Below are 25,323 nucleotides of genomic sequence, written 5' to 3'. Positions count from 1 at the left end.
TCAAATATAGCTATGTATAAGAAAGAGAGAAAAAAAGAAGAAGATAGAGATGCAACTAACTCCATAACTGTAATAACTGAAAGGGTATGGAAATATAATAAATGATTCGAGTCAAATGGTTCCCTCAAAAAAATTGTGATAGTGAAAGATGGGAAGTCCATGTGATCACATGTTTTTCTGATTTAATTTATACCATCAGCCTCAGGCCCTCAGGTGTCTTCTGGACCTTTGGTTTACTGGTCAACCCCTTCAATATGATCCGTATTTTCTGATGATTTTTTTTTTGTCGTAATTTTCTGATTTTATTCATATTTCCGGATACTATTCTGGTTTTTATTGGAATAATATAATAAAATTTCATTTTTTAGTTTCCAAATTAAGTGAAAAAATAGACGTTACCAAAAAAATTTTAATAAGTTTTTTATTTATTTAGAACATCTATCTATTATGTGAAATTTGAATCCGGATGGTAACATAATAGTGAAACTATAAAAAACCACGAAAACTAAAGTTTTAATTAAAAACATTGTTTTTTTCGGTTTTCCCAAACAGTTTTTAGTCCGAATCAATTCATCCAGGTTTAACAACTTAATTTCTGATAAGATCTGTATTTTAGAATATTAATGTTCTGATTGAAAAAGGACTACTAATATGTATCAATGGCCAATGGGAATAGTTTGGTTTGATTTATAAGCGTCATGTATCGTGTGTCACACATAATAAGCGGCATGTGGTAGCTAACAAATCAATGTGATTAAATCATTATTAACAGAATAAATCACAATATGATCGATAAATACTTTTCTTAGCAATGGCTTATGGGCTATTTTATGTTGTCACGAGATTCCTTTTTAATTCAAATTTGAATTACTAATATATATTATTCGTTAATGAATCTTTTCCTATATTCATATTTGAAAGAAGTGTATAATAGAGATCTGCTAAATATTAGTCAACTCGATGAGTTGTATTAAAGAAGAAGGAGATTCATGTTATTGTCATTCTTATTTTGCACTAAATAAAGCCGTAGCGCCGACTAATTATGGAGGGAATGATTTTTAACGAAAAATGTTGTATGTGCTCATCATGAAAAAGAATATCATTTCTCCCGTTTCTTACAATTTATGATATTTTCAAAGTAAATTACTGGTAGGCTTACTAATTTTTAATAATTGTCAACCCACCAGAGAGAGGCTTAGAAAATAGAAGTGTATTAGAGTGAGTTTTTCTTTATGCTATTATTGTTTATTTGTGGTAATACTATTTATATATATACAACATGGATGTTAGTAGCTAATTATAGCAAAGAGAAGGTGTTATTACAACTTTGATTGTCATAGAATTGAATGCTTAGAAAAACGGGTAAAATTATGCCGTCTCCCAAGATTCTTGTAGATGTACATTGCATTTTGCCTCAAAAATTTCTCATTTCTCTTTTTACCTCTTATTTTAATGACCTATTTTAATTATAATATGGCTCAATTATTACTGTTATGATTTGCTGTTTTTGCTTCAGCAGTATTCATTAGTTTTTAAAAATGGTTCATACGTGGTTGTCCATTGTCACTGTTTCTTTATTTAAGTTTTACCCAAGGAGTTGACAAAAAAAAAGAAAAAAAAAATCTATGTTCATGTATCAATCTCATGTTATATGCGTAAATTCTGACCAAAGACAAAACCGGTTTGTAACCGGGCTTTTTCGTAATAAGCACTCATTTATCTGAACCATTCTGACTATTTCCGACCGAATGACGTGGCAATCAGAATAAGCACTCATTTATTTGGCGGTCTCATAATATTGTATTTATATATCAAAATTTGTATCACACAGTCAAATACTGCCTTTTAGGGTTTCTTATCCCACAAGTAAATTAGCATGAAGAGATCAAAAGAAGAGAACGAGGAGGTGTACAAAAAGAAAGCTATGGAGATTTCTACAAAAAACCCGAAGAGGAATGGAATATACATGTTATACCAAGGCCGAAACACAATTTCTCATTCCTTGAGAAAGAGGAAGTTAGGGTTATCAGCGAGTTCCGAAGCTGACTTTACATTCGCAAAGTCCTTTTCTTGCATGCAGCTCGAGATTTCATCGGTGTCAAAAGGGATGCTGTTGTGTTCACACAAATGGCAAATTATTTAGGAGCGTATGCTCAAGATATCCGAACAAATTTTAAATGATTTTAGTCAGTACCTGGAATCGTCGTCCAGCAAGAAGGAACGGCTATTTTCATCTTCATTTGTCAATAGAAGTTTTAAGTTGGAAATCACCTGCATTGTGAAGACCAAGATAGACACTTTAATACAGAGTGTCTTTTTTTTTGGTTAATCAGAGCTCAGAGCTATGTACCTCTGGTGATACGTTATGATCTCCATCGTCTTTGTCCTTGCAGAGAGTACATATTCTATATAATTGCTCAGTACTAAGAACCTGACAGACGGAGAAAGATTGGAAGAATTAGGTTAATGGCTCCTTCTAGAGATAGCAGAAGGCTACAAAGGATTTAAGTTCTAAGCTAAAGTCCTCCATGCATTCCTCACTTTGCACATGTTTGATTCTGAAACCTGTCATTTGTAATGTCTAATTTTCCTTCTACTCTTTAGTGGAATTGTTACATCAGAGAAGCAGAGACTTACCGAGCAAAGGTTAATAGTAAGATCATCGTATGTAATTGTTGACTTCGGTTCTGTAACCTGAAAGAAAAACCCATAAACATTCAGGAACGAGAAAGAAGAGGGAGAGTGGTATACTGTCAAGAAAAGAAGACAAACCAGGAGCACTACGGCTTGTCTTGTGTGTTTCAGTTCATCCCAAGAGGATCCTACGAACTGCATTCAAGAGTAGCAAGTGAAATCACTCCCTAAATATGTTTGGTTACTACAACTTTTTAAGGCAAGTTTTTACCTCTTCAGTCGCTTGGCTGCACCATGACTCTAGTTCATCTAACCCTGCCTTCACTTTTATGCCCATGTTGACTGTGCAGTATTCCCGTTCGAGGAGAAGACTGCATGGTTCAGATAATAGCTCTAGTTTAATACGTTGACTGCCTGGAAAGTTGATTTATCCAAGAGGTAGTTGGATGAAGGGATATAAACAATAACCTGTTGAAAAGTTGAACATTGATGTATTGGAAAGTTTGGCTGAACATCTTCTGAACGAGAAACAGAGGAACCTGAAAGAGAACGTTTTTAGTAGGCAAATGAAGCAGTAATGAAGCTTACATATAAAAATATTCTTACGTAGTTTTTCTTCCATGTGATGAGAATGTAATTTAAAAACTCAATAATGCTTTGCCAAGAGCTTGCTGGTGAATTCTCTTCAGACGACTTCACTGCTTGCCCCTCTTTAGATGGTGAATTATCATCAGATAGCTTTTGCGGTGACTTATCTCCCGATGACTCCTTCGGTGAATTCTCTTCAGATGACTTCTTTGGGGAATTCTCTTCAGATGACTTAGCCGGGAGATTCTCTTCAGATGACTTTGACGGTGAATTCACAACAGAGGAATCGCATGATGATTCCTTCAGACTCTGAATCATTAGAAGAGAATCATTTAAAATGAAACAAACCTATCTTCGAAGCTGATGGATTCTCAAACGAGGTCGGGTGACCAAAGGTATACCTGAATGCAGGAAGAAAGCAGTGACGATACTTCTCTCTTAACATTCTCTCGGATTATTCCATACATTGTTTCAACATAGGCCGTAAGCTGCTGTTTAAAAAGTAAAGCAGGATATCTAGCATCTACTTGCTGCACCACATCAGTTGAAAGATTCGGGGAAGAGGTTGAACGAAAACCCTAAAAAAATCACATTTGTAGTAACCCTCGATACATAAGTTTGGAGTGCTATGGAAGATTCTGGAATAACATAAGATTTTAGAGCTAGAAAAATCAAGCTACATGGAGCTACACCAAGACAAGAATTTGTTTCCATTTCCTCGTTACCTGTGTCATTCTTCCAAAAAATGAAGTTGGCTGTGGAGGTTTTGTTGGACTTGAGCCAGTTGAGCTCTGTTGTCTCAGGCTTCTTTGAAGCAAGAATAAGAGTGTTGATGTGTTTGTTAGCCAATAAGCCAAATGATTGTCGTCCTCCTGATTCTGAATATAAATAAGGCAGAGGATTTGTTAAGTTCTATCTAACTCAAAGTCGGAGCAATCACAGGAAAGTTATGAATCATTTGAGGCATGCAACATTTTGTTTTGGGTCATCTTATTTGAACCATGGATATCCTTGTCAAGTAAGTCGTAATTTCTCAGGTTACCTCTATTGCAGAACCAAACACAGGAACAATTCGATCAAAGATACTTGTTTTTTCTGCTTCGAATATTTTCCAGCGCATAAGACATTTATATATTGTAAGAGCTGCAACAGGCTTTCCATGACTGAAACCGATGTTTTTGGATACACATTTGAGAAGAACATCAACAAATTCCTGCAGCATAGAAATATGACAACAAACTAACCGGTGAAAAGAAGTACGAAACTATAAATTAGGGCTAATATATTCGTTAGGCACATACATGGGGTTGTCGTTCAATTCGAGATCGTCTAAAAGATTCTGTCCCAAACCTTCTTGACGGTATAGGAGCAAGTGGTTCCTGTAAGAATGCAAAAAAAACTGTCAAAGAAACTCTATCTAGAAAGACTTGCGATGGGCAAGATGCAAGTCTATCACTGAACAGAATATCTACTTCATTACTTACCTGATGTCCATTCTCCAAAGGCTGCAAGAGGTAGAGGGAAGAAGTCAAACATTTTCTTCAAAATATTATACATGTAAGTATGAGAGATTGTAAATTTACCGGAGCGCCTGTAAATGACACCTGGGGAGACATTCTCCGGGAAGCAGAATTAACCAGCGCTTGCTGCCGGCGAATTTGTTCTGCTGTTTCCATGTCAGAAACCTTTTCCTCAAGCCTAAAGAGAAAAAATAATCAAGTAATTCATATGTACTAACTAATGTGAGTACAAATGTATTTCAGAGAAAAGATAAAAAGATTGACACTTTGGAGAAGAAAAAATGCAAATCGTCAAAACCTTTGCATTGATGTCTTCAAATCAATTAGCCCTGTCTCTGCGTCTAAAGCTTGTTTCAGCCTCTCTTCGCAAAGTCTACTTGCTTCCTCGTATTTCTTTTCAGTTTCATCTATTTTCTTTTCCAAGGAACTTACCAAATCCTGTTGAAAAGTTATCAAATTAAGGTAGAGATGGAGACAAAATCCAAACAATTACAGAGAAAGGCTCTATATCTACGGAAAACTAACATTCAGGTCTTTGTTTTCATCAGCGAGTTTTTTGACCCTCTCATTATCAATTGAAGCATCCTCTGTCAAACTCTCTTCTTTCAAAATGTACTTTCCTTCCTCCTGTTCATCTGTAGAATTGTTCCCGCTTTCATTGATTTTTTTCTCTAACGAACCTACGAGTGCCTAAGAAGTAGTTTCATTCATCAGATCAATGGGACTAATAAACTGAAAACACTTAGTTGAGCATGTTTGATCCATTTGGGTTTCTTTGGTCGTGCTATACATCTGTAGAAAGATTACCTTGAGCCGCTCATTCTCAGCTTCAAGATTGCTCACGATCTCATAATCAAATGAAACGTCCTCCTTCAACTTCTCTGTGATATTTGGGCTTGTTTCGTCATGTTTTCTGTCTAATTCATCGATTTTCTCCTCCATGGAACTTACCAATGCCTAAGAATATGTTATGCTCGATCAGATATATATTATCAGGAGGAAAAATCGAAATTTGTATGAAACTCAAGTTGTGTATCAACATCATACAACATCGGTATCTAAAAATCTTACCTTCAGCTTTTGATTTTCAGTTTCAAGTTTGATGATGGCAGACTGATCAATAACAGGAACTTCATCTTTTATCCGCTCTTCACTTATCTTACTTATTTCTTCATATTTTCTCTCAGATTCATCAATTTTGTTTTGCAACGAACTCACCGACTCCTTTTATGGAAAGAGGATAAGACAAATAACGACGATGATACATATAAAATCATAAACATAGTCTTCAACACAGACACCGACAAGAGGAGTAAAAAGTTCGGACATAGAATTTTATGACTAACCTTAAGCTGTTCATTCTCAGCAGCGAGATCGTTAGTCATCTCAAGTCCCTTAGAGAGTTCTTCAATCTCAAGTTGCATGTCTTGCAAAGCGGACTGCAAGTCTGAGATCTCCTTACTTTTGGTTTCTTGAGTGTCCCTGAGCTGAAGTTTAATATCTGTTAACACGGACTGTAAGTCTGAGATCTCCTTACTTTTGGTTTCTTGAGTGTCCCTGAGCTGAAGTTTAATATCTGTTAACACGGACTGTAATGCTTCGATTTCTTGAGATTTGGCTTCCTCGATCTCCATCTGCACCAGTACACTGATCAGATGCCTCATACAGAACCAACAAAGTGATCCAGTTTACAACGAAAAATATTTGCGTCACAGGTATTGTGTTGTCCAGCATGATATCATTGATGAAATAATGTGTACCCTCATCTGTTTCTCAAGCTCCAAATTTGAAGTGAGTTCTTCCACTTGATTTTCCAGCTTAGTCTTAGCATCTTGAAGTGCTCCTGTTTCTTTAGCAGCCTGAAAAAATGAAGAAATATAAGAAGCTTATATACTATATAGTGAATTGCTTACAAAAAATTGACTACATCACTTGACACTAGCTTTTTACATTCTCCACAGAAGACCTTATACGAAAACAAGTTTTAGTACAAAAATATTGAGACATGAGTTTTCAACTTCAACGATCTGTATTTCTCATGAAAGGTCAGTTTTTGTAAAGAACAGATTTAGTATAAGTAACTAAGAACTTGATATGTTAGTAAACGAGGATTACCATTTTAAGATTTCGCAATTCTCGGCGTGCAACTTTCACTCTCCAGCCACATTGAGTAGTAATTGCTGCTTTCTTCGTTCTCACATAACGCTGATGACACAAACATCTTCTGATTTGACTCTGCGTAGCCAGTAAGTTTCATGTCATCAATACTCAAACAAGTAGATCTATGTGATAGGTAAAAAATAGGCAAAATGAGAAACAATTTCATCAATATGCGAGCTTAAACTTACTTGAATAATGATTGTCGCTCTTCTCTTCTTTCTTAACTGAAGTTCAATTCGAGCAGCTTTTGCTCGCATCCCTGTCTGAATTGAACAAGCAGACGAGCACAGGGTTTTATAGGCATTCTGGCAAATATAAGTCCGTGCCTGCTTCTGAATCCTCAGAGAAGCCGCTTCTCTTCGCATGGTCTCAAACCAAACACGTGCAACTTGTCCTAAATTTAGTTTGGGGAGGGAATAAGACAGACAGCCTGATAAACAAACATTGAATCCAACAAACGCATATAACATGTATTACCTCTACACAAGGCTTGAATTTCTGTTGAAGCGGCCTGCAACAACAAAAACTTCTTGCGAGATTGATAAGTAAGGACATTTCTCTGTATAATCCGTGCTGAATGACCAAGAACTTCGGCTCGGTGAGCATCCATTTCTGCCATTTGACCTGCCCTAAGAAACACCTTTGTCTTCCCAATCTATGGTGCAGGAAAATTGTTAGTAAAGATTGTCTTATATAGAATGATATATTAGCAGAAAAGAAAGCTAGAATATATCTTGCACAGTGTTAACCAATTAACATATTCAAAGATGGAACTTCCAGTGCCCTTTATTTGTGTTTTAGTAATTGCAAAACAAGCAACACACTAGAAAGCGTTAGGTAAGATTATAAAACTGCACCTGAAAACCTTTGAGGTCCACTTTTGCTAGTAGCTTTTTGCAGGCGTCAACTTCGTCATAGCTATTAACATAAATCAAGAACCAATTTTTTTTTAAGTGAAGCTAATACCTTAAGTCCTACTAAACTAAACTAAGAGAACATGATAAACTGTAAGACTAGTTACAGGAATTAAGTGTTGGTTAAGCTACCTGCTCTTTGTAGTCTCTGGGGCTAAAATTCTGAAACGGGTCAAAAATTCATTGAAAGGCTTTCTAGTAGGATATCCAGCGCAACTAATCCTAATGGCTTCCATGACTCCCTGAAATCAGATACAGGAAGTTCCACAACGTTATAAGAAAGCTGAATAGTTTAATACAGTTGCAAAACATAAAGCATAAGGTTCTCTAAAACATTTAAAGCTTACCCCACACCTAAGTTGATGCAAAATATTAATGTTCTCAAATATGTCTGGCTTAAGAAGGTTATTTGGTTTAACACATCGTATGTAGTGTGGCTCCGTGGTGCTCAAACTCTCCAGCAAAGATTGCAGTTGTTGCTGTATTTTAGTACGAGGTGAGAACCAAAGTAGAGATTATAAGCAGAATCAGGTGTAACTTAACATTAGTTCAGAGTTCAGACCTTAAACTGAGAACCTATTGATGAGAACTTTGATGTCTTGGATGATTCCTCTGGCAATGGTGGAAACAACGATGAGACAAAAGAACAGTCTGAAGAGCTCAGGAGAGCTTGATGTTCTCCAACAACATAATCTTTGTTCTTGTCCAAAAACAGTTCTGTCTGATAAGTGACCTGGAATTAAACAATAATACAGTCATTGGACCAACGTAACTGACATCAAGACAAGCATTTTCAGGTTATGAGGATCACTAACATCACCAGCATAGTGACAAATTGTAAAGTCTGTTTGAGCCAATTTTGGCTTGCCAAAGCGCTTGTGGTTTTTAAAAGTCTGGTACAGCTTTTGAGCGAATGTATCATGTGTTGATCTTGGAAACATGCTGCAGAAGCAAATAGAAACCTTATCATTTTTTTCTGAAAACAAAAGAAAGAAGCAACGAACAAACATGACCTTCTAACATTACCAAGCCTCGTCTAGAAGGGCAATGATACCACCAGGTTTCTGACATGACAAAACTACACATCAGATACTCAAACTCTATATAGTAACACTAGGTGTGATGAACATAAGTTCCAAGATTGCACATTGTGTGCTACTAACCTTTTCAATAAGATCAAGGACATCCTGATTATCAATGAACTCTATGTAACTCCAGTCAATCTCTTCTTTAGTATATTCTTCTTGCTCCATCTTGAACACATGCTGTAGAGATAAAGAAGATCTGTATGAATATTGAGTCAGCCGAGAAATATAGCAATCTAGTGTCAGTGTCCAACCTGGTTGAAATGTTGTTGCAGCTTCTCGTTTGTCAAATTTATACAAAATTGTTCAAAACTGCAAATTATCCGTGAAAATGAGAAGACTATGAATCAACAAAAGAATTATAATCAAACAGGCAAACCACAGAACTGCAAGGCACTGTCAATAACCAGAATAACTATCTTGTTTCCATATCACAAGAAAGATCTTAGCTAAGTAACTAACATATAAGAAACTAGATAAGAAACCATCAGCTCAATGTTAAAAGAAGCTAAATCAGAGAGCATAAATGTAGGAAGCAATGTAAGAATTCAATTATCAGTTCCAGATATTTAACATGTCAGTGAAAACAAAAGCATACCGGTTAAGCACCTGTTTGTCTTGAAACTCTCGAATCCATAAATATCCAGAACTCCTATAATGTGTTTTGAATTTGGGTCTTGGCCGATGGAATTATTGATCTTGGTCACGAGCCTGTAAGCAAGAAAGTTATATAACCTTTTTACAGAGAAACCCCAAGAATATAATAAAATCCTTAAGAAAAAATCATCTACCAATCAAACAATTTAGAATAGACAATCTTGGCTAGTGCATCTCTTCCTAGAGCTGCACTATCAGGATCAAGCGACTTTGTAATGCTTTCATCACGAGTCACCATGACCCTTTTGCACAAGGAATCTTCTAAAGCTTTCCCATCACACCTGCAACAGAGAGAAAGTCGAGGCTCCAATTATGGCTGACCATAAAACTGTTTATTTGAGAAAAAACAGAGTAGTGAAGCATTTACATGAAAAGTTCTGCTGCCACTTTTAGATGGAACCGTGATTTTTCGTCCTTAGGTTCTGAAGCTTCTGATTCTTCACCCTTTGCAAACTCGATGTTCCCTAGATGAAGGATTGCAGCCACTACTCGGAAGATTCCATCCTACAGTAGTAGAATTGTAAGAAGAGTTGTTCCAATGACTCAACATGTAAAATAACTAGAAAGTACCTGCTCTTCAGAATTGATCCCAACAACGTCCATAGCTTTCCTTGTAGCTAGGTATTCCTTGGAATCATCAAGCCCATCCAACGCATAACAATTAGACTGATTTAGATAGCGAAATGTGCTTGGTTTTCCCAACTTGTACCTCTCAGTTTCCTGAAACCTCATGAAAAAACTATTTAGTCAACGTGAATCTCATGTAAAGCATGTACATAAGATTTCGAGCTAACACCGCCTTAGAAGAGACCAGGGCTTACCTGTTCTGGTGCAGCGCAAAGCATGTAAAAGCAATGATAGTTTCTTTCAGGGTCTGAGACTTGACAAACCCGCGACCTCTCTAGCAAATATGTCCTAATAGCAGCTCCCGAGATTCTTCCCCTCTGATCAAACTGAATCTCCACAAATTTACCAAAACGACTGCAAAATGGAATTTGCGTAAGTATCTTAAATTGGGTTCAAGAAAATACACAAAATGGTCAAATCATCAAACGTGAGACTCCTCTCCTCCACCTTGAATTATTGTTTCTAACGGTTTTTGCATTGCCAAAAGCTTCTAAAACTGGATTTGACTGCAAAACAGGAAAGTCAATCAGCGAAAAGTATGACAAGATATTACTGGAGGAAACTAACCAAGTCTATCTTTTGCAAGAATGAAGCCATGTATTTTAAAAAATTCATTACCTCCAAAACTTGCTGCTCCACAGATCTTCCTTCACTCTCAGCTCTTCCTCCCATGTAGGCAAGATACTGCATGAGCATCTTCGTGCTCTCTGTCTTGCCAGCACCGCTTTCCCCACTCACCAAGATCGCCTGGCTCACTCCCTCGTTAATCATTTTCCTGAAAGGTTATGTTTTTGGTGATCATAATGCCGAAAAACAGTTGTAAGTGAAACAATAATATAAGCTAATTTAAACGGCAAAAGAGTTACCTGTACGCAGAATCTGCAACGGCGAAAGGATGTGGACTCAACTCACCAAATGCTGTGCCCTTGTACTGTTTCATTGTCTCACTTCCATAAAGGTGGGGCAATCTCTTAAAGGGATTCACAGCTATCAATATATTTCCTGTGTACGTCTGGATCCATCATGAAAAAAATTAGATTGCATAAACTGTGGAGACATCTTAAGATCACGTGATGGTTAATGTAAACAACAAAATTACTTGAAAGCAAGAAATACTTGACAACTAGTAATCGAATTGAAGCTTACATATATTTCATTTGCATTATAACGGCACTTAAGATTGAGCAGGACCCCTGGTTCATGCAAATATGCAAGCTTTGTCATGTCGTCTACTCCAAGTTCAGGGAACTCGGGGTCCTTGGGGTAGACATTATTTAACTTTGCCACAACCTAAGAAACAAATGCATCAGAAACGAGAGCTTTTTTTCTCAATGCTCATGTCATAAACAAATCTCAGATAATGCATGACCATTAAGGAACTAGTTCCATGGTCACAGAACTCAGAAGATCAAAAGCTAAACGTTTTCCACAATAACAAATGTCTCCATATCAAGAAATCATATACTCCTTCGGCAGATTATCTAACAAGTTTTATACTTTCTTACCGTCTTTCCAGAGCAGTTAACTGTGATTTCTTCACTGTTAACTTCTTCTACTTCCCCATCTATCCAGGCATCATCTGGATCCTCCACCCAGACATGAGACCCTACCGTTACTTTGGCTGAAGCAGCCTGCACATAAACCACATCATAACTACACAATCAAACAGGTAACTGAAAATCGAAGACAACAACAAAGAGAGATGAATTTTCTCAAAAAAATCTTTTTTTTCTTTCTTTCTCATCCAAAACAAAATCAATAGAGAGAGTAAAGTTGTTCACAGCTTTGTTCAATCATATACAAACCAATCAAAAAAGGAATTTTTTTGTTTTTTAATTCAACGACATATGGTTCCATTTTTACACATTTAGAAACTCAATAACAATTTGATACACCATACGAAAATTCATGTATCACAGTATGATAAATTTACATAAATTAACCAAAAAACGTTTGTTCACAGAAAAATTAAAATTGAAATCACACAACAGAGAGAAATCAAAACGAATCAGATTTTGTTAGAAGAAACCACAATGCGATTAAAGAAGAGAAAGCTCGTACCATTGTTATGATGGAATTTGGTCAGATTTTTCTAAAACGATCCCGGCTCGACAATACCCAACAACGGGAGAAACATCAACACAAACTTTTGAAAATCCAATCACAACGGATCCATGATAAAATCAAGAACCAAAATTTCACTTTCCCAGCTTCAAAACTTTCTGATCGACGTCAACAACATAGAAACATAAACGAGGCTACATGCGCAAAATTTCGTGACGATTGCAGAGGATCTTAAACCCTTGAGTTTTTTTCCCTTTGAAAAAAAATCCCAGAACACATAGGTCTGTTTCATCCAGATTTTCTCGCAGAAACCTGAATTTTTTTTTTCTTGGATTTTCTTGTCCCCTGGTTTATTTCCCCCCAAAACGGACGTTGGAACTTGGAAAGCGAACGAAGAAGAATCATGAAACTTTGTAATTCCGATGTTACCCCTTTTCATTAAACCGATCCGGTTTATCTATCTCGCTTTCAACGGATCTAATAGAAAAGAGAGAAGCGTCTTTCTCGTTAATGGGCCAATTCTTTTCTTAATGGGCTACACGTTTTATCATCTCTATTTCAACGGATCTACTACTACATAGAGAAGAAGCTTCTTTTTGTTATTAATGGGCCAATTTTTTTTATTAATGGGCTAATTGTAACAGTATCATTTCTGAAAACCCCTCCCTTAATACGCCTCCGTCTTCGTTGGTTCTCGTAGCACCGTCTCCAATGGCGGGTTTCAGTTCTCTAATTCCTAGAACGCTTCTGAAACGCGCCGTTAGTAGCGCAACAAGAAATCTAACGGCGCCGTTAGCTTCTATTTCAGCAGCAAGAAATCTCTTCATTGGAGGAGGATGTGACGAAAATTATGGTTAGTATTGCTCATGATAAATTCGTTTGTATACTTAAAAGTTTAATGCGGAAGAAGATAGCACTCTAATGTTTGGTTACTGACTTGGAATCTCTAAGTTTCGAATTTGGAGCTGATTTCTGTAAAAATGGTCATTTAATTAAGTAGACAATTTCTGTAAAACTTTGAAAGGTCTCTCTTTTTCTTCTGATAAGTTGATTAAATTGCATACAAATGTGAAATGCTAGATTGTGTAACCTGGTTGAGGTCTTCATATAGTCGGAGTCTCTTATGATTTGAAACTTATTGTAGGTGAGCCAGGAGTGTTTTCTCATTCCAATGGAATAAGGTAAAAGCTCAGATTGGATCAATTAGCTTCATTTCTTTCTGCTCTCCAAGTCTCGCTTTTGTACTGCCAAAAACAAGCTGCATCTTGAGTCTTGGTGTATTGATTTGAATCTGATACTTTACCATTCTTCTACAGAAAGTACAACACCGTTGGTAATGCTGGCGCACTAACTGGTCCATTTCATCATCTTCTTGGGGTAAGTTTTCAGTTGTGAAATGTTTTTCATCTTAAACTTCAAAAACCCCAATAAATAAAAGGTGCACACGTATATTTCAGATTCCTTTTATTCATTTTGTGATACATGTTATTTCTCAGGTCAACCAGACAAACAAGCCCGCCTTTTTAAGGGTCCAATCTATGAGCTATCAGTTTGTCGCTGATTCTCATTCATCTCCTAAACGTATTGTGAAGAATGAGGTACAATAGATTACACTGAAGATCGGCTTTGTGTTTTGCTGTCCAAGTCTTAGTGTGAGCTCAATTTATGTTTCTCTTGCAGACAGATCTTATACATCTTCACCTAGATATAAGTTATAGCACATAACTAAAGTGTGTATTCTCATTCACTGGCCTGTCGATCTCAGTAGTTCATAGCACATAACTAAAGTGTGTGTTCTCATTCACTGGCCTGTCGATCTCAGTAGTTCATATAGTCAAACACATCACTGATATATCTGATGATCAAATTACTTTCTGTTTTCCATGTATTTTTGGTTAGTAAATTCCTGAGAATTGTGCCTTTCATCAATTATATTTCTTGCGTTATTTTTCACCAACGAGAGATCCTTAGGATGCATATTTTTCATCTTGTTGTAGGATGAGGAAGATTTTTCTGATTCATCAAAGAAGGGAAACGCTGAAAACCCTAGGAAACATCAAATTGGGGAGAACATACCCAAGAAGGATAAAATAAAGTTTCTTGTGAACACTGTAAGCAGAATTTTTTTGTACACTAAGCTATTTCTTTTTGCCTTTCTAATGGTTTGTCGATTATGAGAATTTTCATATTCTTGTTTAACCTTAGTTTTTTACTCTTATGGTTCTTATTTTGCTCTCATCTGTGAATGCAGCTTCTTGATATTGAAGATAATAAAGAGGCTGTTTATGGAGCTCTGGATGCTTGGGTTGCTTGGGAGCGCAATTTCCCCATTGCTTCCCTCAAAATAGTAATAGCTAGTCTTGAAAAGGAACATCAATGGCATCGAATGGTCCAGGTATCTATCACCTGAGTGTTCTATCTCTTTTCTGGGACTCATGAACCATGAATAATCAAATATCCAAGAACATATGTCTATTGCTATAGTAACTGAAAAAGTAGAATAGAATCTTGGGGAGGTGTTTATTTCTTTTCCCCTGTTTAATCGTTTGTAGGTGATAAAGTGGATCCTAAGTAAGGGACAAGGGAACACGATGGGGACGTACGGACAGTTGATACGGGCGTTAGATATGGATCGTAGAGCAGAAGAGGCTCATGTTATCTGGCGAAAGAAAGTTGGGAACGATCTGCATTCTGTGCCTTGGCAATTATGCTTACAAATGATGCGCATATATTTCCGGAACAACATGTTACAGGAACTTGTTAAGGTTCTTTTTCCCCCTTGTCTTCACTGACCGAAAACTAAATAAGAAAACATTGCACATTGATACTTAACTGAACTAGTAAGTTACTTTATTTCGTGGTGACCTCAAACTTGTGTTTATTTTGTTATGTGGGTTATGAAGCTATTCAAGGATCTGGAGAGTTATGACCGTAAGCCTCCGGACAAGCACATTGTGCAGACCGTGGCTGATGCTTATGAGCTTTTGGGAATGCTTGATGAGAAAGAACGGGTAGTGACGAAGTATAGCCATCTTTTACTTGGTACACCATCCGATGATAAACCAAGTAGATCTTCGAGGAAGAAGAAGAAACCAGGTAGGTGACTGCGATTTAGCCATTGATATCTTCAACCATCTTTAAAGCCGTTTGATATTGAACTCATGTGCTATAGATTCTTGCGCAAAACAGGATAAGTTTTAAACTGTCTAACTTGTGATTTCAGAACTGAGGATTCCAGAAGCAACGACAGAAGGCGCAGTTGATGCAGCAAAAGCTGAAATCCAAGAAGAGCGAAAAGAAAATCTGGATAATCACCAAGAATCAGAAGCTGCCACTGAAAAACAATTCGAACATGGAGCGTAAGTTGTAGTATTTAATCGATAAAGTATCACTGCAAGAGAAACATGGACTGTAAGGATGTATTTAATCGATGGATTGTTGACAATGCTCACATCCCTTGGGATTTGTCGCAATGGATGGATATAGAGTTTAGGGTTTGAGTGCGGCACTAGTATTACTGAGAAATAAGATAACAAAATCACATCTACATCTGAAGTTTTCGACACACTCAACATCCAACGGTCTGAACCAACTACCAACCAAACCAATAACATCGTCTAAAACCTACAAACTGATTGAATAAAAAGATAAGCTAGGGAAGGTATCATAGTGGTTCGGTACGGTTTGAATTGGTTAGATGAGATTGGACCCCTACCGAAAATAGAGTCTTCGGTTACATTTGGTTTAATAACAAGTTCATTTGAAAGTTAAGAAAATAACTAGTATTCGAATTTAGAGATTGCGGGAGATTGTATGTTCATTCGAAATACAGTACAGAGATGCTTCGATTCCAGATCTGCGTCCGGTCTCTAATGGCCATTCGATTCTCGACCAAAGAGGGAATCTTTCGGGATGGGTTGATTTGTGGGAAGTGGGAACCAAACGGAATGGGAAGACGGAAGAGGAAAGGTTTAGGAGATATCAATCAGACCTCCAAGGCCAAAGTCACCTTCCGATTTAGGTAAAGCTTTGAAATAAAGAGATAAATTACTCTTTTTCACCGGACACGAATGAGATATCGTAATTTGGTAAACTTGATAGAAGATGATCAGTGACGTTATTTCTCACCAACACTATAATTCCATTTTAAGAAACTTTTTCTCATTTTAGTTACAGTTTTCCAGTTTGAAATCTCTCACACCTTTACGACTAGACTACAAACCATATCTCTTACCCATCAACTCTTAAAAATCAGGCATTGCTTTATCACTCAGTAATTAGTATTTGACGTTTAGAGTGTACTCGATTAGATAGATAGCTTTGCGTCCAATTCTCTACTTTCTATTTACCTTGTTTCGTATCGAAATTGATAACGTAATTGACTATAAGAAACTCTTTTGCCAATCACTTGCTGTTGTGTTTTTATGTTCCTGAAAACAGTTCAGTAACTGGTTTTCTTATAAATGTCACGAAGAGCTTACATTTTCTTATAAATTACATAAATGAATTCTGCCAATTTTCTCTTTCAGACTTTTCTTAAATTTGAGCTCTTCGTGCAGCTAACTGTTGCCTATTGATTGATTAACTACTTTTTGGTTAGTTTGGGAAGAAAATGGCGGGTGACGATTTGGTGTTTGCTGTTAATGGAGAGAAATTTGAAGTCTTGTCAGTTAATCCTTCTACGACTTTGCTCGAGTTCTTGCGTTCCAATACTTGCTTTAAGAGTGTCAAGCTCAGCTGTGGCGAAGGTACACACACACACTGTGATATTTTTCGATGAATGTCAATATCTTTTGTGGTTTTATTTTGTTTATATACACTTCTCTGTTTGAATCTCTAATTCGTATCAACAACTATTTTGCTTATGAATGAAGATCCTTCAATTTCGAGGACCTGGATGATTAACTCTTTTGTCTCCACCAGAACGTAAAAGTCATGATTTATTATTTGAATCTGTGAACGATCATACAAATAGTTAAAATCTATGTTTATTTACTCCTTCCTTTTCAGAAATCAATCTTGTTGTGTTTTGGTTTTGTGCCACTCATATTTACCTGAATTAGTATACCACTTGTCTGACAAGTGTTTACCAAACTGAAATGAGGCTTGGAACTTGGTTTCTTTTTCCTTGTTTCATGTGTCTTTGAACTTGATATTTTTGTCTTCTTTTGTTGCCTGTCCGGCATTTTCAGTGTGTGTTTCTCTCACTGACTCAGCTATATTTTTCAATTTTCACAGGGGGTTGTGGTGCTTGCATCGTAATTCTATCAAAATACGATCCTGTGTTAGACCAAGTCGAGGAGTATTCTATAAACTCTTGCCTGACCCTTCTTTGCAGCTTAAATGGGTGCTCCATAACTACATCCGATGGACTCGGAAACACTGAAAAAGGGTTCCACCCAATTCACAAGAGATTTGCGGGGTTCCATGCCTCTCAATGTGGTTTCTGTACCCCAGGGATGTGCATCTCTCTCTACTCCGCTCTTTCAAAAGCCCATAACTCACAATCTTCTCCAGACTACCTGACTGCTCTTGCAGCAGAGAAGTCCATTGCTGGAAATCTTTGTCGCTGCACCGGGTATCGTCCCATTGCTGATGCTTGTAAGAGTTTTGCTTCCGATGTCGATATAGAGGATTTGGGCTTCAACTCTTTTTGGAGGAAAGGAGAAAGCAGAGAAGAGATGTTAAAGAAATTGCCTCCTTACAACCCTGAGAAAGATCTTATCACTTTTCCGGATTTCTTGAAGGAAAAGATTAAGTGTCAACACAATGTTTTGGATCAGACGAGGTATCATTGGAGCACTCCTGGTAGCGTCGCAGAGCTTCAGGAAATATTGGCAACAACCAACCCTGGCAAAGATAGAGGTTTGATAAAATTAGTTGTTGGCAACACGGGAACAGGTTACTACAAAGAAGAGAAACAATATGGTAGATATATTGATATTAGCCACATTCCAGAGATGTCAATGATCAAGAAAGATGACAGAGAAATTGAAATTGGAGCAGTTGTTACCATATCTAAAGTTATTGATGCTTTGATGGAGGAAAATACATCTGCTTATGTTTTCAAGAAAATCGGTGTCCATATGGAGAAGGTGGCTAACCATTTTATCAGAAACTCAGGGAGTATCGGTGGTAATCTAGTGATGGCACAGAGCAAAAGTTTTCCTTCTGACATAACCACACTTTTGCTCGCTGCAGATGCATCTGTGCATATGATAAATGCTGGGAGACACGAGAAGCTTAGGATGGGAGAGTATCTTGTGTCGCCTCCAATATTAGACACTAAAACTGTTCTTTTAAAGGTTCATATTCCTAGGTGGATTGCTTCTTCCACTACTGGTTTGCTTTTCGAAACCTATCGGGCTGCACTTCGCCCTATTGGAAGTGCATTGCCTTATATCAACGCTGCTTTCTTAGCAGTAGTCTCTCACGATGCATCATCAAGCGGCATCATTGTGGATAAATGCCGGTTGGCATTTGGTTCTTATGGTGGGTATCATTCCATCAGGGCGAGGGAAGTTGAGGATTTCTTGACGGGTAAAATACTCAGCCACAGTGTTTTATATGAAGCTGTGAGGTTACTTAAAGGGATCATAGTTCCCAGCATAGATACCTCATATTCTGAGTATAAGAAAAGCTTGGCCGTTGGGTTTCTCTTTGATTTTCTCTATCCTCTGATCGAGAGTGGCAGTTGGGATTCCGAAGGAAAGCATATCGATGGGCACATCGATCCAACAATATGTCTACCTTTGCTGTCATCTGCGCAGCAGGTGTTTGAAAGTAAAGAATATCACCCTGTTGGTGAAGCCATTATCAAATTTGGAGCTGAAATGCAGGCTTCTGGTTAGTACTATATTTTTCGTTGGATCGTTTTTAAATACCTTTATATTTTCAATGCTGTGAAAAGGCTCAAGCAGCAATGCTTTTAGTTCTTTAGTCATATGCTTATTTAGCTAAGTAATATCAGACCTTACAGGAGCGTTTATCTTTCCAGGTGAAGCTGTTTACGTTGATGATATTCCATCCTTACCCCATTGTCTACATGGAGCATTCATTTATAGCACAAAGCCATTGGCTTGGATAAAGAGCGTTGGTTTCTCAGGAAATGTGACACCAATTGGAGTTTTGGCAGTTATTACTTTCAAAGATATACCTGAAGTGGGGCAAAACATTGGTTACATAACGATGTTTGGCACAGGGCTTCTATTTGCAGATGAAGTTACTATATCTGCCGGACAAATAATTGCTCTTGTGGTAAGTCCAATTTCTAATACATTCCCAATCCATCCACCACCGAAATAATTCCTGCATCTCTATCAACTTTCTCGTCTTTCTTCTAACTCTTAGTCCATTTTTTATGACCTATCAGGTTGCAGACACACAAAAGCATGCAGATATGGCAGCACACCTTGCAGTAGTTGAGTACGATTCAAGGAATATAGGAACACCAGTATTATCTGTGGAGGATGCAGTCAAAAGGTCCAGCCTTTTTGAGGTTCCTCCCGAGTATCAGCCCGAACCTGTTGGCGATATTTCAAAAGGAATGGCTGAAGCTGATCGCAAGATACGCTCAGTAGAGGTATTAAAATTCTCTTTCTCTCTCTTAATCTTTGATATATTAAAAAAAAATAAAAAAAAATACATTCTTACACTATGTTTGCTGTTGATTTTGGTTATGCAGTTGAGACTTGGGTCACAGTACTTCTTCTATATGGAGACACAAACAGCACTTGCCTTGCCAGATGAAGACAACTGTTTAGTGGTTTACAGTTCAACTCAAGCACCCGAGTTCACACAAACAGTAATTGCTACATGTCTTGGAATCCCGGAGCATAACGTTCGAGTCATCACCAGAAGAGTTGGAGGTGGCTTTGGTGGAAAAGCTATAAAGTCTATGCCTGTAAGTAATAGTTTCTTCTCTGAATAAAAGTCCTTTGTGATTTGATACTAATGCTGCTGAAGATGATTTCAGGTTGCGACAGCATGTGCGCTTGCTGCAAAAAAAATGCAGCGTCCTGTAAGGATATACGTCAACCGTAAGACTGATATGATAATGGCTGGAGGAAGGCATCCCCTGAAAATAACTTACAGTGTAGGATTCAGATCTGACGGTAAACTCACAGCACTAGACCTAAATTTGTTTATAGATGCAGGGTCAGATGTGGATGTAAGTCTAGTGATGCCACAGAATATAATGAACTCCCTGAGGAAATATGACTGGGGTGCATTGTCATTTGACATCAAAGTGTGTAAGACAAACCTTCCGAGCAGAACGTCTTTGAGGGCACCCGGTGAAGTACAAGGTTCATACATTGCTGAATCCATTATTGAGAACGTAGCATCTTCCCTGAAGATGGACGTGGATGTTGTGAGAAGGATAAATCTTCATACGTACGAAAGCCTCCGCAAGTTTTATAAGCAAGCTGCTGGTGAGCCTGATGAATATACTTTGCCTTTATTGTGGGACAAATTGGAGGTATCTGCAGATTTCAGGCGAAGGGCTGAATCTGTGAAAGAGTTTAACCGATGTAACATATGGCGCAAAAGGGGGATTTCTCGAGTACCAATCATCCATCTAGTTATACATAGGCCAACTCCAGGAAAAGTAAGCATTTTGAATGATGGTTCAGTTGCGGTTGAGGTTGCAGGGATTGAGGTGGGACAAGGGTTATGGACAAAGGTACAACAGATGGTTGCTTATGGTCTTGGTATGATAAAATGCGAGGGAAGTGATGATCTGCTTGAAAGAATACGGCTTCTTCAGACTGACACGCTCAGTATGTCTCAAAGCAGTTACACTGCGGGTAGCACAACATCAGAGAACTGTTGTGAAGCAGTGAGGCTTTGCTGCGGTATCTTGGTGGAGAGGCTGAGACCTACCATGAATCAGATTCTGGAGAATGCTCGATCCGTGACATGGGACATGCTCATTCAACAGGTATAACTAAACTGGATAATTCTCCTTATATTGATCCAGATTTCAAGGAAATATCTCCATATGTGAAACTGCAGGCGAATGCTCAATCTGTGGACCTATCAGCTCGAACCTTTTATAAGCCAGAGTCCTCTTCTGCAGAATATCTCAACTATGGAGTTGGAGCGAGTGAGGTGAATCTCATAGCCAATATTTTAAACCATTCCCTGAGATAAAATCAGTAAAACTTGAATATATATATATATGTAAAAATATGCAGGTGGAGGTTGACCTTGTGACAGGAAGAACAGAAATTATAAGATCAGATATTATCTATGACTGTGGAAAAAGCCTTAATCCTGCTGTTGATTTAGGACAGGTAATTCGCTTGATTTTGGTCCGGATTCTGGATGTGCACTTGATGTTCTATAACAGGTTGGTTAATTGGCGTTTATGTTTGTTTTCTTTGAGAAGATTGAAGGAGCGTTTGTTCAAGGAATCGGATTTTTCATGTATGAGGAGTACACGACAAATGAAAACGGGCTTGTGAATGAAGAAGGTACATGGGACTACAAAATACCTACAATAGACACAATTCCCAAACAATTCAACGTTCAGATTCTCAACAGTGGTCATCACAAGAACCGCGTTCTCTCCTCTAAAGGTTTAGCTAAGAATCAATGAGATTCATCGCTCTCTCTCTCTCTTTTTTTTATCTTGTTTAATCTTACTTTTTGTTGAGCTGAAATGGTCTTCTGATACAGCTTCAGGTGAGCCTCCGTTGCTTGTGGCGGCTTCAGTGCACTGTGCAACAAGATCAGCCATTAGAGAAGCTCGAAAACAGTACCTATCATGGAATTGCATTGATGATGATCATAGAGAAAGATGTGATCTTGGTTTTGAGTTACCGGTTCCAGCGACTATGCCGGTGGTGAAGCAGCTTTGTGGCCTTGAAAGCATAGAGAAGTACTTAGAATGGAAAACATATCCTTAAAATAACAGAGTCACTCAGAGATGATGGAAAAATCAAAATAATATTTTTCTTATGATATAAATATATTATGCAAATTTATGTACTATATGCATCAAAAGGCTTGTACCACAAACAAAGAAAACCCCTAAATCAAGGAATCGAAAGTGCGAATAGTCTTAACCGGAATCGAAGCAACGTTAAAGTTTGCGTTTTAATCTTACCTTTTTTTTAATCATCTACATTCCGCAGTAATCAATTTTTTGAACCTACATTCTGCAGTAATCAATTTTTTGAATCTCTAATTAACTACAACAAACGCAAGTCACCTCAATTCAGATCAAGGGCAGTAAAAAATAAATATATGATTCTTGTAACGGTCACTTTTTATTATTGATATAAACAATTTCCTTTTTTTATATTGGTATGAGTAATTTCCTTCTCTTGGAACAATTTAACCTAACATTTTTTTTTTCCGTTGGCAACCTTTCTCTCTATATATCAAAAGTCCTCTTTTTTCGAAAACAAAAATCCACCTTCTTCTTCTTCTTCTTTTTTCTTTTTAGTCTCTGTTTCTTCTTGATCAAGTTCTATTCCTCTCTTACAAAGAGAACTCACCGATCACGAGAACGTCAAAAGGTCGATGATCATCCGCGCCAATGTCATCGGATCCGTTTGATCACACGATTAAAGATTTCACCACCGTTCTTATTTTCCGTCTCTGTTTTTGCGTTTCACGATCTTTACCAAATCATGGACCGACAGTCGGAGGTGGTGACGCAAACCATGGATGATGCAGCATATGCGTCGTTATGACGAGATTCAGGTTTGTTGCTTCTAGCCTAAGTCCTATTTTGATCTCTTGGAACCTTAGATTTATAATTTTAGCGCAACTTGCTGCTGCATAAAGAAAGTCTCTTTAGGTTGTAGGTCAATCAATAATTAGTTTTCTAAACGCAATTTCATAAGAGGAACTAGGGTTTGCTCTTGTAGTCAGTTTTACGAAATTGACCTAATTTGCGGTTTTCTTGTCTGTTATCACTTTGTTTCATTTAGGACAAATTGACCTTTAGTTTTCTTCTTGTTATTGTAGGTTCGTATTCTTGATTCGCCAAATCAGTGGGTGCATCCGCAAAACTGTTTGTTTGGATTCGTGATAGACAACATATTTTGCTATAGCTTGGTAACGACTTTCTATACTCTGTTTCTTATTCTTTCTTACAAAAAATAATAATTGATTTAGTTGTAAAATGTTTTTTTTTATTTGATGATTGGATTTTTTCAAAAGCTCTTTTTTAATATATTTATTATTATTTTAAAGGTTTTATAAATACTAAATTAATATAACGTTGTGAAATCTAACCGGATTTTGGATCCCGCCATTTAACCGTGGTCATTAGCGATTCCACAAATCCAACATGTTTTTCACATCTTCATATGTATTTAGCATTTGTATTTTTTTTTCTTTAAAGGTTTTCAACTCTTTTTTTATTTTTTTAAAGATTTTATAAATACTAAATTAATATGACTTTGTGAGATCTAACCGGATTTTGGATCCCGCCATTTAACCGTGGTCATTAGCGATTCCACAAATCCAACATGTTTTTCACATCTTCATATGTATTTAGCATTTGTATATTTTTTTTCTTTAAAGGTTTTCAACTCTTTTTTTTATTTTTTTAAAGGTTTTATAAATACTAAATTAATATGACGTTGTGAAATCTAACCGGATTTTGGATCTCGCCATTTAACCGTGGTCATTAGCGATTCCACAAATCCAACATGTTTTTCACATCTTCATGTGTATTTAGCATTTATGTTTTTATTTTATTTTCTTTAAAGGTTTTCAACTCCTTTTTTATTTTATTTTTATTTTTTAAAGGATTTATAAATACTAAATTAATATGACGTTGTAAAATCTAACCGGATTTTGGATCCTGCCATTTAACCGTGGTCATTAGCGATTCCACAAATCCAACATGTTTTCACATCTTCATGTGTATTTAGCATTTATGTTTTTATTTTTTTTCTTTAAAGGTTTTCAACTCCTCTTTTATTTTTTTATTTTTGTAAAGGTTTTATAAATATTAAATTAATATGACGTTGTGAAATCTAACCGGATTTTGGATCCCGCCATTTAACCGTGGTCATTAGCGATTGCACAAATCCAACATATTTTTCACATGTATTTAGCATTTGTGTTTTTTTTTCTTTAAAGGTTTTCAACTCCTTATTTATTTTTTTAAAGGTTTTATAAATACTAAATTAATATGACGTTGTGAAATCTAACCGGATTTTGGATCCCGCCATTTAACTGTGGTCATTAGCAATTCCACAAATCCAACATCTTTTTCACATCTTCATGTATATTTAACATTTATTTTTTTAATTTTTTTTTCTTAAAAGATTTTCAACTCTTTTTTCGTTTTTTAAAAGTTTTATAAATATTAAATTAATATGACGTTATGAATTCTAACCGAATTTTGGATCCTGCCATTTAACCGTGGTCATTAAGGATTTTATAAATCCAACATGTTTTTCACAAATCTTCATGTGTATTTAGTATTTTTTTTTTAAAAAGTTTTTAACTGTTTCTTTTTTTCTTTTCTTATTTTGATTTTTTAAAAAGTTTTTCTATTTCAGGGTGGATAAAATTAGCAGAAACAAACAAATGGAATAGAATCAAATCAAAAATCAAACAAAAACCGAAAACCGAAAAAAGAAGAGTAAATTATAAACATAATTAATTACCATTCCCCAAAAACCATTCCCAAAAAAACTAGCTACCATATTTTCATGAAAGTTAAATACAGACCAATCCCAATAATAAAAAATCTCTCGAAAGTGAAGTTTTGCGCAAAGAAGTCGGCTCAGATATTATTTGAAGTTTTGAACTATGGTAGATACTTATTTATAAATCAATTACATATAAAATTACCAAAAGCTAATAAATCGTAAGCCACATAATTCACGTAAGATTCCTGTCCGTCTCTGAAAGTGTGGTCGTTACTCGTTACCGACGAACCGTTGATTCTATGGAAACAAGAAAGTCCAGAAAAAAACAAAATTGCATACACGTGAATCAACAATTTATGGGTCGACCTGAAATATATTTAGAAAAATAATTTACTAATTCTTTTTTTGATAGAGAATTTATAACAAACTTTAGTGACAAGTCATAATCAAA

General features: G+C 36.6%; 3 protein-coding genes and 1 non-coding gene across 6 annotated transcripts; 3 read left to right on the top strand and 1 right to left on the bottom strand.

The window, feature by feature from the left end:
- Positions 1-1,783: 1,783 nt before the first annotated feature.
- XIA (myosin XI A) lies at positions 1,784-12,610 on the bottom strand. Its single transcript, NM_100339.2, has 42 exons — positions 12,247-12,610; positions 11,691-11,816; positions 11,332-11,475; positions 11,052-11,197; positions 10,804-10,960; positions 10,633-10,691; positions 10,380-10,539; positions 10,129-10,278; positions 9,926-10,062; positions 9,693-9,839; positions 9,511-9,612; positions 9,156-9,213; positions 8,980-9,081; positions 8,843-8,880; positions 8,632-8,758; positions 8,379-8,549; positions 8,164-8,295; positions 7,949-8,058; positions 7,760-7,820; positions 7,380-7,557; positions 7,091-7,296; positions 6,858-6,977; positions 6,503-6,601; positions 6,089-6,376; positions 5,814-5,966; positions 5,550-5,699; positions 5,268-5,432; positions 5,041-5,180; positions 4,806-4,920; positions 4,707-4,727; positions 4,524-4,601; positions 4,265-4,435; positions 3,948-4,100; positions 3,624-3,800; positions 3,241-3,531; positions 3,103-3,173; positions 2,906-3,005; positions 2,773-2,829; positions 2,638-2,694; positions 2,351-2,431; positions 2,195-2,271; positions 1,784-2,110 (listed from the first exon to the last, which is right to left on the bottom strand). Exons 1-42 carry the CDS (start codon positions 12,247-12,249, stop codon positions 1,996-1,998), a joined length of 5,193 nt encoding a protein of 1,730 aa, NP_171954.1. The 5' UTR covers positions 12,250-12,610; the 3' UTR covers positions 1,784-1,995.
- A 291-nt stretch (positions 12,611-12,901) lies between these two features.
- Positions 12,902-15,816, top strand: AT1G04590 (PPR containing-like protein). 2 transcript variants are annotated; one of them, NM_100338.3, is made up of 9 exons: positions 12,902-13,102; positions 13,394-13,430; positions 13,566-13,626; positions 13,746-13,847; positions 14,247-14,360; positions 14,501-14,644; positions 14,802-15,014; positions 15,153-15,345; positions 15,473-15,816. In NM_100338.3, the coding sequence occupies exons 1-9, from the start codon at positions 12,961-12,963 to the stop codon at positions 15,610-15,612; spliced, it is 1,146 nt and encodes a 381-aa protein (NP_563712.1). In that variant the 5' UTR covers positions 12,902-12,960; the 3' UTR covers positions 15,613-15,816. The 2 variants fall into 2 exon arrangements, with proteins under 2 accessions (NP_563712.1, NP_849590.1); NM_179259.1 differs by having other exon boundaries at positions 12,947-13,102; positions 15,144-15,345; positions 15,473-15,794.
- Positions 15,817-16,478: 662 nt separating this feature from the next.
- Positions 16,479-22,367, top strand: AO4 (aldehyde oxidase 4). The gene is made up of 10 exons (NM_100337.3): positions 16,479-16,997; positions 17,488-19,095; positions 19,247-19,506; positions 19,622-19,831; positions 19,934-20,152; positions 20,225-21,190; positions 21,265-21,360; positions 21,447-21,545; positions 21,641-21,830; positions 21,931-22,367. Exons 1-10 carry the CDS (start codon positions 16,862-16,864, stop codon positions 22,158-22,160), a joined length of 4,014 nt encoding a protein of 1,337 aa, NP_563711.1. The 5' UTR covers positions 16,479-16,861; the 3' UTR covers positions 22,161-22,367.
- A 307-nt stretch (positions 22,368-22,674) lies between these two features.
- AT1G08855 lies at positions 22,675-24,801 on the top strand. 2 transcript variants are annotated; one of them, NR_143428.1, is made up of 3 exons: positions 22,724-22,962; positions 23,230-23,319; positions 24,780-24,801. It is a non-coding gene; the product is annotated as an uncharacterized misc_RNA (transcript). The 2 variants fall into 2 exon arrangements; NR_143429.1 differs by lacking the exon at positions 24,780-24,801 and having other exon boundaries at positions 22,675-22,962; positions 23,230-23,327.
- Positions 24,802-25,323: the final 522 nt, after the last annotated feature.

The sequence above is a fragment of the Arabidopsis thaliana genome (genome assembly GCF_000001735.4).
Source record: "Arabidopsis thaliana chromosome 1 sequence".
Taxonomy (NCBI): domain Eukaryota; kingdom Viridiplantae; phylum Streptophyta; class Magnoliopsida; order Brassicales; family Brassicaceae; genus Arabidopsis; species Arabidopsis thaliana.
The sequence above is the reverse complement of the archived record's forward strand: the minus strand, read 5'-3'. Positions and strand labels throughout refer to the sequence as shown.